General features: G+C 48.6%; 1 protein-coding gene across 1 annotated transcript in view; it reads left to right on the top strand.

The window, feature by feature from the left end:
* LARP1 (La ribonucleoprotein 1, translational regulator) overlaps nt 1-13,430 on the top strand; it is a 56,976-nt gene extending 43,546 nt beyond the window's left edge. Inside the window, exons 12-19 of the mRNA XM_047092128.1 lie at nt 357-480; nt 604-809; nt 1,262-1,368; nt 2,257-2,408; nt 6,056-6,200; nt 7,733-7,842; nt 8,038-8,165; nt 9,671-13,430. Coding sequence (XP_046948084.1) covers nt 357-480; nt 604-809; nt 1,262-1,368; nt 2,257-2,408; nt 6,056-6,200; nt 7,733-7,842; nt 8,038-8,165; nt 9,671-9,880 — 1,182 coding nt within the window. The 3' untranslated portion in view covers nt 9,881-13,430. The remainder of the gene's footprint in view (nt 1-356; nt 481-603; nt 810-1,261; nt 1,369-2,256; nt 2,409-6,055; nt 6,201-7,732; nt 7,843-8,037; nt 8,166-9,670) is intronic.
* Nucleotides 13,431-16,435: the final 3,005 nt, after the last annotated feature.

The following is a 16,435-nucleotide window of genomic DNA, read 5'->3' as shown; positions in this document are numbered from 1 at the left end:
GTGGGCCTGAGGGGAGCCTGTGGAGCAGGTAGCGGTGTGTTTGGTGGAGGTGAGGAGACAGTGGTGGGAAGGAGGTCGGGGGTCTGCAGTGAGTTCCGGAGAGCTGAAGTCCTCGTCTCGGTCTCGCCGTAGAGAGGGCCGGACGGGCCCTAACCCTTTCTGGGTGGGCACGCTCGTGCCCTGGTAACTGGGGGTGGGGAGTGAGGAGACTGCCGCTGAGAGCCTGGGGACCAGAATTCCACGTATGTGGACGTGGGAGCTGCCCTTTGCAACTTCCTGCAGATCCCGATTCCTAAACAGGCCGGGGCAGTCTTCTTACTAACCTCTTCTCCCCACCCATCTTATATCCTCTGCAGCAAGAAGTCGAGAACTTCAAGAAAGTCAACATGATCAGTCGGGAGCAGTTTGACACACTAACCCCAGAGCCCCCCGTGGATCCCAACCAGGAGGTCCCTCCTGGGCCACCCCGCTTCCAGCAAGGTGAGAGGTGACACCTGGAACCCTGGCCTGGGTGGGAGGGTCTGCAGCCCTTCAACGGGGAGCCTTCCAGGGACAGACGGTCACAGGCCTACCCCTGCTTACTGGCCTGCTCTGCCTCTGCAGTTCCCACTGATGCCCTGGCCAACAAATTGTTTGGTGCTCCTGAGCCCTCCACCATCGCCCGTTCTCTACCAACCACTGTCCCGGAGTCGCCAAACTACCGCAACGCCAGGACCCCCCGCACTCCCCGGACACCACAGCTCAAAGACTCAAGTCAGACATCACGGTTTTACCCAGTAGTGAAAGAAGGACGGACACTAGACGCCAAGGTGAGGCTCTCCTGCCGGGCTGCTAAGAGTCTTGGGCTCACTTCACCTCTTTCCCCTGCTTTGCTTTTTACCCTTGCTTAAGCCAGGAGACTGCCAGATCCCAGACCTGCTCTATATTCTTAGGCAGCTGGGCCCCCCCAGGATCGAGTGGCCACATCTGAAGAAGGGACCGGGTGTGGGAGTGGTGATTCCATGTAGCCAGGATAAGGCCTCAGGAGGATGGACCAGGAGTGGGTCCTTAGGGCTCCCAAGCCTCAGTTTCCTCACCTGTGAAATAGGCATACCATTTCCTGACTCATAACTGTGGACATCATGTGAGAGAATAGATATGAAAATGCTTTGTAAATTGTGAAATAACTCACACACATGAGAGGTCTTGGTCCTACAAGTGCTTGGTGCTCCTAGAGTTCTGTGAGTGCGATTAATAACAAAATCTGGACTGGCCTTTGCAGATGCCTCGGAAAAGGAAGACAAGACACAGCTCGAACCCGCCCCTGGAGAGTCATGTGGGCTGGGTGATGGATTCCCGTGAGCACAGGCCCCGGACTGCTTCCATCAGGTGCCAGGGCAGTGGGGAGGAGAGATGAGGCCGACTGCAGGATGGGTGGGAAAGCCAAGCAGCTGATGGGACCAGGAAGAACGAACCTCTTCGGTCTGTAAATTAAAGAAAGGGACCGTTAATCTAAATCCAAAAATCTGGAGGAGTCTAGAGAACTTAATCCAGAGCCTGGGAAGATTTTCCTAAAGAAGTGGTGTTGCATCTACACGGGACCAGAGTGTCTTCAGAGAGAGAATGTTTGTGAATGATTTCAAAAGTGTGTATCTGCTGCCTGCCCCAGGATGGGGCGGTCATTAAATAAAAATACAGATTCCTGGGCCCTGCCTTCGATCTACTGATTCAGCTTCTGGGGGTAGGGTTTAGGTGGCTTCCCCCATCCCCCAACCCCCAGCCCCAGGAAAATTGTCCCAGTGTTCTCTGTTCAAGAGCAAGGTTTGGAAGCCATTGACCTATATATGCACTCTACTCCCTGCAAAGATGGCACAGACTGAGAATGGTCATGGTTTTAAAGAAAACATATAGATGGATTAACCCATAATAGCTTATCAAAGAAAGTTGAACGTGAACTCTGGATAAATAAATGCTTAGAAGCTCAGGTTTGGGCATTGTGCCGATCTGGGATGTTAAACAGCCCCGTGACTCAGGACAAGTCTCCCAGTCTCTGTAAGCCTCACTGACTACTTTGTAAAACGCACCAAAGGTCTGTGTGTGCAAAGAGTGATTTGGGCCCGTGGATGTAAGTTAAGGACCTAGCACAGTACTTGGGTCTCTTTGCTGCCCTACGAGAAGCTAGATCTTGGCTGATGGAAGGACCAGAGGGGCCCCTCCTAAACTGATGGCTAGCTGTTTCAGGGAACCTGGTGACATTGTCTCTTTCCTGACTTCTAGTTCCAGCCCCTCAGAAGGGACACCTGCAGTTGGCAGCTATGGCTGTACCCCTCAGTCATTGCCCAAGTTCCAGCATCCTTCCCACGAGCTGCTCAAGGAAAATGGCTTCACACAACACGTCTACCACAAGTATCGTAGGCGCTGCCTTAACGGTAAGAAGCACAGGGGCAGAGGGGCTGAGCCTCTGGGTCCACTACTTAGATCTGAGTGTAAGGGTGGTGGATCAGGTGATTGTTTTCTCTGACCTTAGATCAAGAAGTGACACGACATTGCAACAAGGAGGATTGGAGCTAAACTCAGGCCACGTAGTTGGGAATACAGAAAGCTAAAAGAATCTGCTACTCAGAATATTTTGTTCCTTGATCTTCCTCTACGGATAATAAAAAAAAATATCAAAAGTTTACCATTTTTTACATTTTTTACATTTTTTTACATTTTTAAGTGGTTGTGAAGAAGAAAGAGAAGAACTTTTGACGGAGACAATATCTGGCCTGTAAAGCCTAAAACATTTACTCTCTGGCCTTTTGTGGGAAAGAGTTTGCTGACCCCTGCTCTAGAAGATGGTATAGGGAAATAAGCTTTCTAGATACTCTCATGTGTTTCTTTTTATCACAGAATGAGATTTTTATTTTATTTAAAAAAATTTTTTTTACATTGATTTATTTTTGATAGAGGTAGAGCACAAGTGGGGGAGGGGCAGAGAGAGAAGGAGACACAGAATCCAAAGCAGGCTCCAGGCTCCGAGCTGTCAGCACAGAGCCCAACGCGGGGCTCGAACTCCCAAACCGCGAGATCATGACCTGAGCCGAAGTCGGAGGCTTAACTGACTGAGCCACCCAGGTGCCATGAGATTTTTTTTTTTTTAATTTTTTTATTTTTTAGAGAGCGAGTGAGTGGGGGAGAGGAGCAGAGGAGGGAGAGAGAATTTTAAACAGACTCCATGCTCAGAACAGAGCCCATTGCAGGGCTTGGTCTCACAAACCCCAGGGATCATGACCTGAGCTGAAATCTGGAGTTGAAGGCTCAACCGACTGAGCCACCTGGCTCCTGAAATGTCTTTTAACTATAGATTTCTGTCAGGTTGGCTGTAAAGATGCTCAAAAGCAATCCCCCCCCCATTTTTTTTTTAGAACAGTGGGAGGGGAAGAGAGAATCCCAAATAGTCTCTGTGCTATGAGCACAGAGCCCGACGCAGGGCTCGATCCCACGAACCATGAGATCATGACCTAAGTTGAAAGAAATCAAGAGTCAAGACGCTCAACCGACTGAGCCACCCAGGGGCTCCACAGAAGCAATCTTTAAAAATTTTCTTTTTAATGTTTATTTTTTGAGAGAGGCAGAGTGTGAGTGGGGAGGGGCAGAGAGAGAGAGGAGACACAGAATCTGAAGCAGGCTCCAGGCTCTGAGCTGTCAGCACAGAGCCCGACATGGGGCTCGAACCCACAAGCTGTGAGATCATGAACTGAGCCGAAGTCAGACACTCAACTGACTGAGCCCTAGGCAACCCCCCACAGAAGCAGTCTTTTTTTTTTTTTTTTTTTTTTTTTTAAATTTTTTTTTTCAACGTTTTTTATTTATTTTTGGGACAGAGAGAGACAGAGCATGAACGGGGGAGGGGCAGAGAGAGAGGGAGACACAGAATCGGAAACAGGCTCCAGGCTCCGAGCCATCAGCCCAGAGCCCGACGCGGGGCTCGAACTCACGGACCGCGAGATCGTGACCTGGCTGAAGTCGGACGCTTAACCGACTGCGCCACCCAGGCGCCCCCACAGAAGCAGTCTTAATGCTCCCTTGTATTAATTTGCCTCACCTCTTTTCATTTAGCAAAACATGGCTGCTAAGTGCTGCTTTCGTCTGCCTTACTTCCCTCTGCGTTTGTGTATGACAGTTTTATTGAGATAGGATTCACATACTATACAGTTTACCCATTTAAAGTGAAAGGTGCTGTGACTTTTAGTATATTCAGGAGTTGCACGTCCATCAGCAGAATCGATTTTAGAACATTTTCATTACCACAGAAAGAAACCCTGTGCCCCTGACCAGTCATTTCCCATCCCCGCCCCCACAGCTCCTTCCGGGCCTGCACAACCACCAGTCTGAATGGTTTGCCTTTTGTGGGCTTTTCATATAGATAGAATCCTGTATCACACCATTCTTTGTGACTGGTTTCTTCCCTTAGCATGCTGTTGTCACATTTCATCTATATTGTAGCATGGTGTCAGTACTTTATTCCTTTTCCTTGCCAGATAATATTCCATTATTATGGGTATGGCCTGTTCTGTTTATTTGTTTGTCAGATGATGGACATTTGGATTGCCACTTTTTGTCTATCATGAATAGTGCTGCTGTGAATATTCGTGTACAAGTTTTTGTGTGGACATAGGTTTTCATTTAGCTTGGATAGAAGAGCGGAATTGCAGGGTCATATGATAGCTGTGTTTAAACCTTTGGAGGAATCGTGAGACTGTTTGCCAAAGTGGGGGCACCATGTTTTCGTTCCTGACAGCGGTGTATAGGGCTTCTGGTTGCTCCAGTCCTCCCAGCACTTGGTATTGTCTGTCTTTTTTATTACAGCCGTCTTCATAGGCTTGAAGTGATAAGTGATACCTCCTTACGGTTTTGATTTGCATTTTCCTGGAAGCCATAACGTTGAAAATTTTTTTCATGTGTTTATCGGCCATTTGTATACCTTTGGAGAAATGTCTGTTCAGATCCTTTGCCTATTTTTTGACTATTATTTGCCTTTATTAACAAGTTATAAGAGTTTTTTATAGATTCTAGGTACAAGTCCCTTACCAGATTCATGAGTTGTAAATACTTTTTCCCCACCCTGTGGGTTGATTTTTCATGTTGTTGATAGTGTTCTTTGAAGCACAGAGGTTTTTAGTCTCTCTCTCTCTCTTTTTTTAACTTATTGAGAGAGTGTGCATGCACACGAATGGGGGAGGAGGAGAGGGAGAGGGAGACAGATTCTTAAGCAGTCTCCGTGATCAGTGCAGAGCCAGAAACGAGGCTCGATTTCATCATGACCGTGAAATCATGACCTGAGACAAAGTCAAGAGTCAGACGCTTAACCAACTGAGCCATCCAGGCACCCCAGGTTTTTCGTTTTTCGTTTTTAATTTTTTTTAATGTTTTATTTATTTTTGAGAGACAGAGAAAGAGCCAGAGTGTGAGTCGGGGAGGGGCAGAGAGGAAGACACAAAATCTGTAGCAGGCCCCAGGCTCTAAGCTGTCAGCACAGAACCTGACACAGGGCTCGAACCCAGAAACCATGAGAGCATAAACTAGTTGAAGTCGGATGGATGCTTAACTGAGCCACCCAGGTGCCCTTTTAGTTTTTTTAATGATACTAAATTTATCTATTCTTCTGTTGCTTGTGCTTTGGTATTGTGTATTTTTAATGGCACCATTTTGTAATTGTTAGATTCCTAAAATAATTGTTGGTAGTGACTAATCAGTGTAATTTGTTGGGTTGTCAGATTATTTGTTCATGCTTTTCCTTATTCTGACTACACTTGAGAGCAGTAGCATTTGAGATGAAGAGCTAGACCAGGCTGGCCTGATTTAGAAGCTGATGCCACCTGCTTGTGGCGAGGCTCAGGCCCACTGCCTGGCAGCAGGGCCTGACACGGAATAGCGCTTAATGACCATCTCCTGAAAGACTGAAAGGACAGGGGATGAGCAAGGGAATTGGGGGGGACAGGAGAAAGGACCAAAGTCTGACCCTAGGAGCATTTGTCCCCTCAACACGGGCAGCCTGGCCCTGAAAGGTCTTTCCTCCTCTGTCCCCAATCAGAGCGGAAACGCTTGGGCATTGGCCAGTCTCAGGAGATGAACACTCTCTTCCGCTTCTGGTCCTTCTTCCTCCGAGATCACTTCAACAAAAAGATGTATGAGGAGTTTAAGCAGCTTGCTCTGGAGGATGCCAAAGAAGGCTACAGGTGAGCAGGATGTGAGGAGTGTGGCTGGGGGCGGGGGGGCTGCTGGTGGGTCCTGTGGGAGGTGAAGCATTCCTGGTGGGTCTGCCTCCAGAGCTATAACCAGAAATCTGTTTTGCATACACATTTGCTTTATAAAAACATGATTATTTTTGAATGAGTAATATGTTTACATGGTTCAAAATTCAAAGAGGACAGAGGTTATATAGTGAGAAATCTCCTCATCCCTGTCCCCATGCCATCTAGTTGCTTTCTCCACAGATAGCCAGCATGGTCAGAATCCCGAGGGGCTTTCCTAAAAATATTTGCTTGTGTGAGCAAGGACATACCTATAGTCTCCCACCACCCTACTGTTGTTTACCCAAAGTATAGCCTCTATTAGATAATAATTTGTACCGTACTTTTTAATGTATTTAGATCATCACATGAATGCCTTTTTGTATCTTATCATTTATAAGCATGAGCGTGTTTCCACGTTGTTAAAGTATTTAACTTTTAAAACTTTCTTACAGAAATTCTTACATACCTTTTGCTGAAAGTTTAGAAAATATAGATAAGATCATTTGAAAATTCCAACTCCCAGAGATAACCATTGTTAATAATATTTAAGTGTGTGGCCTTCTAGACTTTGTATGCATGGGTAGATGTAAATTTTACATATTTGTTTATAAAATGGGCTCATTCTGATGTAACACTTTGAAACCTGTCTTTTCCACTTGGTGATATATCATAAGCATCTCAGTATGCATCAGTGTGTATTTACATTATAATTTTTTTTAATGTTTTATTTTTGAGAGAGAGAGAGACAGAATGTGAGCAGGGGAGGGGCAGAGAGAGGGGGAAACACAAAATCTGAAACAGGCTCCAGCTGCTCTGAGCTGTCAGCACAGAGCCCAAAGCGGGGCTCGAACCCACGAACCATAAGATCATGACTGACCGAGCCACTCAGGGGCCCCATACGTTATAATTTTTAATAGCTTATATTCTGTTGTACAGATTTATATTATTAACTGTCTCTTTAAGACATTTAAGTTTTGTTGAATAATGTTAATGAACAGTTTTGTACATCTGTAAAATAGAAACAATGTATTTTTGGTCACCTCCTTGACATGTTCCTAAAGTAAAATTTCTGAAGTCAGATAAACAAACCTGCTAATTGACATGGTCACGTGACTTTGCAGAGAGCTCATCTCAGGGTATTGGCAAACTTGTTCTGTGATGGGACGGATAAGAAATATGTAAGTCTTTGCAGACGTAGGGTCTCTGTCGCAACTACTCAGCTCTGCTCTTACAGCAATTGAATGTGGGCAGAGGGCTGTTGTTTGGCTGAAGTTTGCTGACCTCTGGCAAACAAACCATAAACTGCTAGACCCACTTAGACTAACGTTAAATGTTAGCCTTTTTAAGGATTTTTTTTACCATTTTCTCAATAATCCACGTGCTTAAACCATTTCCTCATTCATTTATTATGCAGGTGCAATCCCGTTTTACAAATAAACTGTGTCCTGATTTCACTGACTTGTGCTCTCCTACAGATATGGTTTGGAGTGCCTTTTTCGATACTACAGTTATGGCCTGGAAAAGAAGTTCCGGCTAGACATCTTCAAGGATTTTCAGGAAGAGACGGTGAAGGACTATGAAGCTGGTGAGAGCCAGAGTTGGACTCTGCAAGCCCCAGTCATCTAGGCCTTTTCTCCCTCCTCCCTCCCCGGGGCCACCTGGGTCTGGCTGTGTGTCAGTCACCTCACACCTCCCGCTCCCCTGAACCTCTTAATTCTCAACTCCTCACCAGCCCTGCTTCTCTCTACCTCTCTCCACCTCTGCCTCCTCTTTCCTGCAGGCCAGCTCTATGGGCTGGAGAAGTTCTGGGCCTTCTTGAAATATTCCAAAGCCAAAAATTTGGACATTGACCCCAAACTTCAAGAATACCTCGGCAAATTCCGACGTCTCGAAGACTTCCGAGTGGATGTGAGTGAAAGTCTCTTGTCTTTCTTACCCTTGTCCTGGAAAGAAAACTGGACCAGAGGTCAGGATACCTGGGTTCTGGTTCCAGCTATGCCACTAGCCCAGAGACCCTTTTCCCCCATTTTGGCCTTAGTTTCTTTGCCTGTAAAATAAAGAGTGAGAAGTGGACACTGACAGCCAATTGAAGGGGATTATGCAAGTTGCTCCTCCCTCCTTCCCATGGTCCTATAGCTAAACCATCATAATGCTCTCTCTCTTTTATCTTAGTATGCCCTGGTTAGCCTGGGATGAGTGCCCTAGTAAATGTACTTGCTTTTTCTGGAAGAGGCCAGTTCCAACCCCGCACCAACACAACCCCTGTCTTCTTGGAGTGGGTGACTCAATGGTGACATCCAGTGGTGGGTCAGGGTTATTGCTACTGGGTATAATCAGGGAAGCCGTAGCTTTGAGTCATGGATGTCAGTCAGAGACTCCAGAAATGAGTGAGACTCGTTCTTTCAAAGACTTTATAATATAGTAGAGATGTGCCAGTCATCTTATTCCCTTCAAACCTTTTAGCCAAAAGACAAATAGCAATAATAGTCCTCTCATCTATTAAAAAATTGCCATTAATTGAGTGATTACTGTGTCCCAGGGGCTGTGTTAGACACTTGATATTGACCTGATTTTAATCTTTATAATGTGGTGAAGGAGGCAGAGTTCATTGTTACAGTTGCTGTACCAGTGGATAAATGGAAACCCATAGCCACCCAGTTAGATAGTGGCAGTGCCCTTCAGGCCTCCCAGTATAAAGATGAATCTGTTGTTTTCTGTCCTTAAGCATTTCCTCCTCTGGGGGTTGGAGGGGCATGTGTGCAGAGAAGCCTTGCAGTGGGAAGACCTGTGGAAGTGGGACTAGAAGGGCTCAGCTTTGACCCTCAGAAAGGGAAGGAAATGTCCTTGAGGTCACCAGACCTTTGGCAGAGGTAAGGCCAGACTGGATCATGATCTCTTAGATCAGTGTCCTCTTTCTGGCCTGGAAGGGCCACAGGAGCATGTGGGCCTTCTGAGCTGAGACGTCTTAGCATATTGCATATTGCCACATTCCATGCATCATTGCCTGAGAAGCAATCCCTTCTCAGAGGGGAGCAGAAACTTGTGTGGGTGAAGGCCTGGGCTTCAGAGTTAGATAAATGGGCCTAGTCCTGCCTTGTCTCCACCAGTTATGTAATTTATGCAGCCCTGGGCAAATTATTTTTCTGTGCTTCACTTTCCTCATCTGTAAAATGGGATGATTGTGTCTCCATCAAAGGGTGGTATAGACTCCCTGAGTAGGTTCTGGTGCATAAAGTAGCATGGGGCTTTGGCATCTTGGCATGGAGATGTGCCTCATAAACTGGTAATTAGTTTTTAAGGTTATAACTGTTATCTGCATTTGGAGGTAAGAAGTCTCTAGAGAGCCAGCCATGGCAAGGAAAGGGGTATGGGTAGTGGCCCTTGGTCACCTGTGACTTCCTCCTCTGTTACAGCCCCCCATGGGTGAGGAGGGCAACCACAAACGACACCCAGTGGCGGCAGGAGGTGGCGGCGGTGAGGGCAGGAAGCGGTGCCCTTCCCAGTCTTCCAGCAGGCCCTCCACCATGATCAGCCAACCCCCCACACCACCCACTGGCCAGCCCGTCCGGGAAGATGCCAAATGGACAAGCCAGCCCTCGGACACACAGACTTTGGGAAAGTGAAAAAGCCCCTTAGCCCTGGGGTTTTGGAGGGGGGGATGGGGGGTTGGGTAAGAGTCCATGGGGGTGCCCAGTCCCAGGAGAGGGGACAGAGAAGGGACAGGCCTAGAGTCATTAGCATGGGCCTTTGTGCTGAGTAGCAACATGTACACCATTTGGGCTATCAGAGGTACCCCTGGGCAGGAGCCTCCACACACCCCCTTCCCCCTCCTCTCTCCATGACTCTTCACATCCTAGCTTCTTCTAAGGGGGGAGGGAAAGGGGGGAGATTTTTTTTATATATATATATATATATATATATCAAGTTTTAAATTATTGATAGTTCGTCTGGATTACCAAAATCACTCTGCAGCCCTGCCCACGGCTGGTAAGCCGTAACCCTGGTTCCCACCCACAGCCTCCTCCTGCTCCCCCTCAACCAACTATGCAGCCCACAAGAAGGCCCTGTGGGCCCCATTGCCCAGCACTGTCCCATGGAAGGCTCTGGCAGCGTCCCTGGGCCCCACGAGCACCAGCCCCCTCATCATCTGGGGCTTACCATCACCATGTTCTCCCCCTGCTGTCCCCACCATGCCCTTCTGCCATGTTCTGGGAGAAGGAAACCAAAGGATCTAGAAGTGGGAGTGGGGGAAGGTTTCAGCCTTTCTCCACTCCCCTCTCCCCATGCCCCTTACTCCCCAGCCCAGAGAGACGCTGCTCATACCAGAAAAGACTATTGAAAGATGATTTATTTTATTTTTCTCTGACCTTTCCATCCTTGGAAAAATGGAAAAACAAAAAAAACAAAAAAACAAAAAAACAAAAAAAAAAAACAAAAAAAAAGACAAAATCGACCATAAAAGACCAAAAAAATAAATCAGAAAACCCCCACCTAATCCACAGAAAGTGATGTCTTTCCCCTGCCCTTGGATTTTGTTTTGTTTTGTTCTTGGAAATAATATTTTTTTAAAAGTTGCCTTATTGTGGAGCGGGAATCTGAAATACCCAAATGCCTGTTTTCCTCGGTGGAGTCAACTCGAAGAGCTCACACCTTCTCTGGATGTGCCTGGGCTGGATTGGCTAGAATCTTTCTCTGGACTGAGTTGCATGTACAGTGCCTCCTGCCTGTAGGCAAGAGGGTTGGGGGCGGCTCAGATCAGAGCCTTGCCTGAAATACCCCTGCTGTTGCATCGTTCGAAGCTGACGTCCTGTGTCTATACGCTGCTGCCACTGTCGTGTCCTCGCTCTGCTTGCTGTTGCTTCACGACAGGCCCCGTCCTGCCGTGACACCCTTCATCTGCCCTCGGATCCCCAAGGCCAAGCGTGCTTCAAACTGTTGAAGAAGAGCATTGGCCTGGATCTGGGACACACTTGGCCTCAGCTTGACCGTCTCCCCAACCTCAAAGGGGAAAGGTGAACACCTGGCAGCTGAGGCTTGGAAATACGTTGCCCTGAAAGATCTGAGGCCTCGAGGAGGCTCTGTCTCATCAAAGGTGGAGAAGGATGCCATTCTCCCTGGGGTCTGGTGGGGTCTCCCCATCTTGCATCCCCCTTCTGCAAGCCATCTCTGCCCATCCTCCAACTGACCCTGCCTGGGAACGAGGGACAAGGAGGATTTGGGGGCTGGGGGGAATCCTGCCAGTTGGAGAAGCCCCGCGGCAGGAAGGTATATGTGGACATAGAGTATACCTGACTTCTCTTCTCCAGCCACTGACTGCTTGGGTTGGGCTGTGAGTGATAATGGACTGGCTGGAGTCTACTGGCATCCGAAGCTAGGGAGGGTGACCGAAGGACTGACCCACACAGACTGGGCTGTGTGTTGGGTGCGGGCGTGATGACATAGTCACCCCCAGTGTGGACCGGGCAGCACAGAGAAGTTGATGGTAGGGTTGCTCAGTTGCTGACACTTCATTGGCCCTCTTTTTAACTGTTTGCTCTGCTGGGCCCGAAGATTGGGAGTCGGAGACAGTATCCCAGGCTGGCAAGGGCTTGCCCTCTGTCACGGGCACCTCATTGCTTTCAGCCTGTGCCCTCTCCCACCTCTGCCCTCCCAGTGGTTATTGTGTGGGGAGCCCACCTCAGTTCCTGTTACCCGGTTGTCTTGAAAGCCAAGGATGAGTGTGTCTGGTCACTGCTCTAAAAGTGGGATCTGAGGCCTTTCCCTGCCCAGTCTGGTGCCTGCCCCCCGTTGTACCAGACACTGGACTCCTGCACCCCCTCCTCCTTCCCTTTATCCCCCTTCATTCCTTCGGGTCGCTCAGCCCAGTACTGTATCCAGCACCATAGAACCTCAGTGTTTGTCCTCTGCTGGGTTTGGGGGCACAAGGAAGCCTTGGGGGTGTGGGGAAAGGCTGTTCTTATCTTGAGTTTACTCCCAGGCCAGGGGGCTGCCATCCCCTCCCTGATCCTCCCACAGACACCCCAGAGGGAAGAAGCCCCTTTGGGGTGGGGAGGTGAGGACTTCATCTCAACGTAGGCTGAAGATGGGGGTGGGGGGAGAGGGCTTTTTTTTTTTTTTCTTTCTTTCTTTCTTTTTTTGTAACATGTTAGGAGTTAATGTTGCAAAGAGTAGTTTACATCTTCACTTTCTGAAGACACTTGAATTTAGGACCGACGTATCTGTGACAGGCATGCCGGGAGCGGCCAGAGCCATCAGGGTTGGCCGCTCCACACCCACCACCCTCCTGTGGGGGTCCAAGACCTGAGACACAAAGCAGCAGCCTGCCCAAACCCTTCTGCTCATCCTGTACCCTTCCACGATCGGTCCATACCAGGACAACCTTTGGGCATCAAACATCACAAGGTCTGTGTGCCTCAGCCCTGCTAAGGGGCCGGTTTCTTTCGCCCTCTCCTGAATCTGGGAGCAGATGCACTACCAGAAGAGAGGGGCTGCCTGGGCCTGCCCCAGCCTGGACCCCCGGGGCTCGGGTCCAGGTGCCGAGCCCCCATGTCAAAGTTGTTAACGTTTTTGTTTTGTTCCATTGTAGCTCTTTTTTTTTTTCCCCTTTCCTGATGATTGATTTTACAAAAGAAAGTAAGCTGCTCAGAAGGCCCTAGAAGTGGGGAGGAGGGGCAAGGAAGATGAACTAGGGCGGGTGAGGGTGGTTTTTTGCCAAAAAGCCTGGGTACAACGGTCTGGGTCATCTGGTGCCCTCCTGAGTGGGACCCCAAAGTGTATCCTGTCTGGAAGGGTCCCTGGATTTATTTGCCCCAGCCCCCACCCTCTCCTTCAGCCATGTTGATGGCAGAGGCAGAGAAGATCAGAACTTATAGCCCATTTCTCACTGGAGAGGAAAACTTGTCATCTGGCTTTGCGGAGAAGGTTCCACCTTATGCTCATAGTACATTATCTTTACCATGTGCTAGGATATCACATTTAAAAGGACAAAAAAAAATGTAAAATACTTGAATGAGCTTGTATTATAACATTAATATTATTGAGAATATCTGCTTTCCAGGCTGAAGTGATTCATTCATTATTCTAGTCCTGCTTTAGTCCTTTGTAATTTGTGGTAATTATGCTTTTCTTTTTAATACAAAAAAATGTATAAAAATAAAAACTTGAAAAGGCAAAGTACTGGCTGGTCTCCCATCTGGGGTACAGCTGTTGAGGGATGGAGCCTGGTTAGGGCCCCCTCAGATCCAGGGGAACCCTGCACTCAGGATGTGTACATGAAAGCTTTGCAGGGCTCTGCCATTGCGCTTTTGGGGAATCTGCCCGGGGAATGGGCTCCAGAGGCTGCTAGTGAATACATCCAGGAATGTATTCATCCAGGAATTCCTCCGTGGTTTTGAGAGCGTCTGCCAGCCTGGAATTCACGTCCACCATGTGTCTTAAAACATGGCAGCTATAGCCAGTGCTAGAGAACAGAGAGATGCCAGTCCAACAGAATCCCAGGGTTTCTGCCCACTTGTCCCACTCTCAGGATTTCCATCCTCTGGCTGTGGCCTGGCATCTTGTAAGGACATCACTAGGAAGGTTGCCGTGATTCCCTGTGGAGGGTCAACACAGCCCCTCTCTGAACGGACATCCCTGCCAGAGTAGAGGAGAAACAGGTCAACACTCTGGCCTTACAGGAATCCAGGTCAGCCACTGAGCCTGGAGGATTGAAGCTGGGAAAGGATGGAATGATGAACACACCCTGGCCTACTGAGGACGGGCCCCTGGGTTGTTGGTGGCTTTTCCCTGACTCTTGAGGCCAGGTGCTGGCAGCGGTAACATTCTCAGTGCCAGTCTGGCCTACGTGTATATAAAACTAGAAGTGAGGCGTGTCCTTCCTTAACCATTAGTCTGACAGCTGTCTCCCATGCCTGGTGCTTGAGCATCCCATCAGAAATGTTCTTCCAGAGAATTCCGCCATTCTTGAGGCGGGCAGTTACTTTAGAACCTCCAGTGGCCTTTGTAGAGTTTAGGAGTTGGGAACCAGGGCTTCTGCAGACTGACTTGGGGACAGGAAGACAGACCCACTTCACAGCCTGGTAGGGATGCTCATGAGGTTGGCCACCACCAGTTGTTTAATTGCACTGCAGTAGCTCCCAGATGCCATGTGATCAGGAGTGCTGACACTAGGCATGTAATGGAGAGGAAGAAATGGAAGCATCTACTGGGATTAAAAGGAGCCTAGTTTTTTTTCCATTCCTTTCACTTTCACGTGATATGCTGGGAATTTTGAGACCTCAGCCCTTTATTTTTTTTTTTTAATTTTTTCAATTTATTTTTTAAGTCTGTTTATTTTAAGGGAGAAAGCAAGCAGGGCAGGGGCGGGGGGGGGGCGGGGAGGAGGGGAGAGAATCCAAGCAGAGTCCGCACTGTCAGGCGCAGAGCCCACTGCAGGGCTCCAACTCCCAAACCATGAGATCATGGTCTGAGCCAAAATCAAGAGTCAGATGCTTAATCGGCTGAGCTACCAGGCACCTCAAGACCCCAGCCTTTTCTTAAGCCTCACTTGTTTACCAACCTCAGGGCCATTCTGTTTGATGAAGAAGAGGATAGGGCTGGGACCCTCTGCCAGAGCCCAACCACCTGGCTGCCAAAAGGGATGAGACACCGACAGCCTCTTGCCCCTTGAAATCCAGAGACCTCAAAGGGGAAAAGAAATGCATCCGTTCTTCCTCTTTCTCCACGCTCCTCATTCCCTACCCTTCTTAAGTGTACAGAAGATGGACTATTTTCCGTATGTTTACTTGTGTAGGAACAGGCTGCAGGAGCAGGCGAGCAGCCGTGAAAACGGACCATTGGTGCCGCAGAAGCTGTGCTGCAAGCTCAGGGCATGAAGTGTCCTGAAGAGCTGTCCTGGGGACAGAGCCAAGCCCACCAAGGCCTGAGGAGAGTGGGTGGGGTTTGGAAGGCCAAGGAGGAAGCTGTAAGTGCCCAGTTGGTCCACTAGGCAGATTTCGAGTGGCAGGGCCAATAGGAAGGGATCTTAGTTCTACTTCAAGAGTTGGCCTTATCCAATGCTAACGTATTCTAAAACAATGGATGGTTTTCTTGATGGAAGAGAACTGAGAGTTCAGGAACAGACCCAAATATATGTAAGAACTGAGTAACAATATGGTGGCCTTGCAAGCCAAAGATTGGTCTTCAAATTGTTCTTGGGAGCCACAGGGCTCCTGGCAATGTCTGCTAAGGGAAGGCCAGGCTGGGGACTGCAGCAACCCAGGCAGCTCTCTGGTTTTGTTTCAGGTAAGTTTCATTTGAAATAAATGGTGTTGAGACAACTGGTTAATCATTTGGGTGGAGGGGGGGGTGAGGGGGTGGAGAGGGTTCTGCCCTTTTTTAGCCATGTTTTTCTTTTTTCTTTTTTTTTTTTAATGTTTATTTTTGAGAGAGGAGAGAGAGAGACAGCACGAGCAGGGGAGTGGCAGAGAGAGAGGGAGACACAGAATCTGATGCAGGGCTCAAACCCACAAGCCATGAGATCATGAACTGAGCTGAAGTCAGACACCTAACCGTCTGAGTCACCCAGGCGCCCCTCAGCCATGTTTTTCTTGCCTTCTCACTGGAGGAAGAGGGTTTCAGCCTCTTTGGTCCTACTTCAGGGAGGCTAATAAGGGGGCCTCAGGTGGGTGTCCCCAAAGGTCAGGAACTCTGACCCTTCCCTCAGTGGATAAAAGGGCCCCCAGCGTAGATCAACAGGGTTTAGCCTTTGGTTTCCGCATATGGCTGAAGGTAGGTGTCAGGGTCCGGTCTGCACCTCTTTGGTATCCCAGTTTTAATCCAGGGAGGGGCTCTCTCTGGCATTTTTCTTTTCATAGAGGGATGATGTCTGTAGTGGAGCAGAGTTGAAATGGGGCCTTTGTTGGCTGACTCAGAGTGTGTGTGTGTGTATTGGCAATGGGGGTGTCCTGGCCCTGGCCAGAGTAGGGTATAAGAAAAGCTTTTTGGTGCAAGAAGGGGCAAAGCAATACCTTCTGGTTCTCTCACCCCCTGGCACCAGAAGGAGCTCTCTCTGGAGTTGGGAGTGGCTTCCAGTCTTACTGCCACCTTTGCATTCTTTGTGTCTTGCCTAGGCCATAAAAAAGTCACCCGGGGTCTCACCTCTCCCTTTCCACAGCAAAGGACCATGGGGGACTTGCCCC

Source organism: Lynx rufus, unplaced genomic scaffold (genome assembly GCF_022079265.1).
Source record: "Lynx rufus isolate CCGP_SWC_20201006 ecotype Redwood Valley unplaced genomic scaffold, mLynRuf1.p SCAF_1, whole genome shotgun sequence".
Taxonomy (NCBI): domain Eukaryota; kingdom Metazoa; phylum Chordata; class Mammalia; order Carnivora; family Felidae; genus Lynx; species Lynx rufus.
The sequence above is the reverse complement of the archived record's forward strand: the minus strand, read 5'-3'. Positions and strand labels throughout refer to the sequence as shown.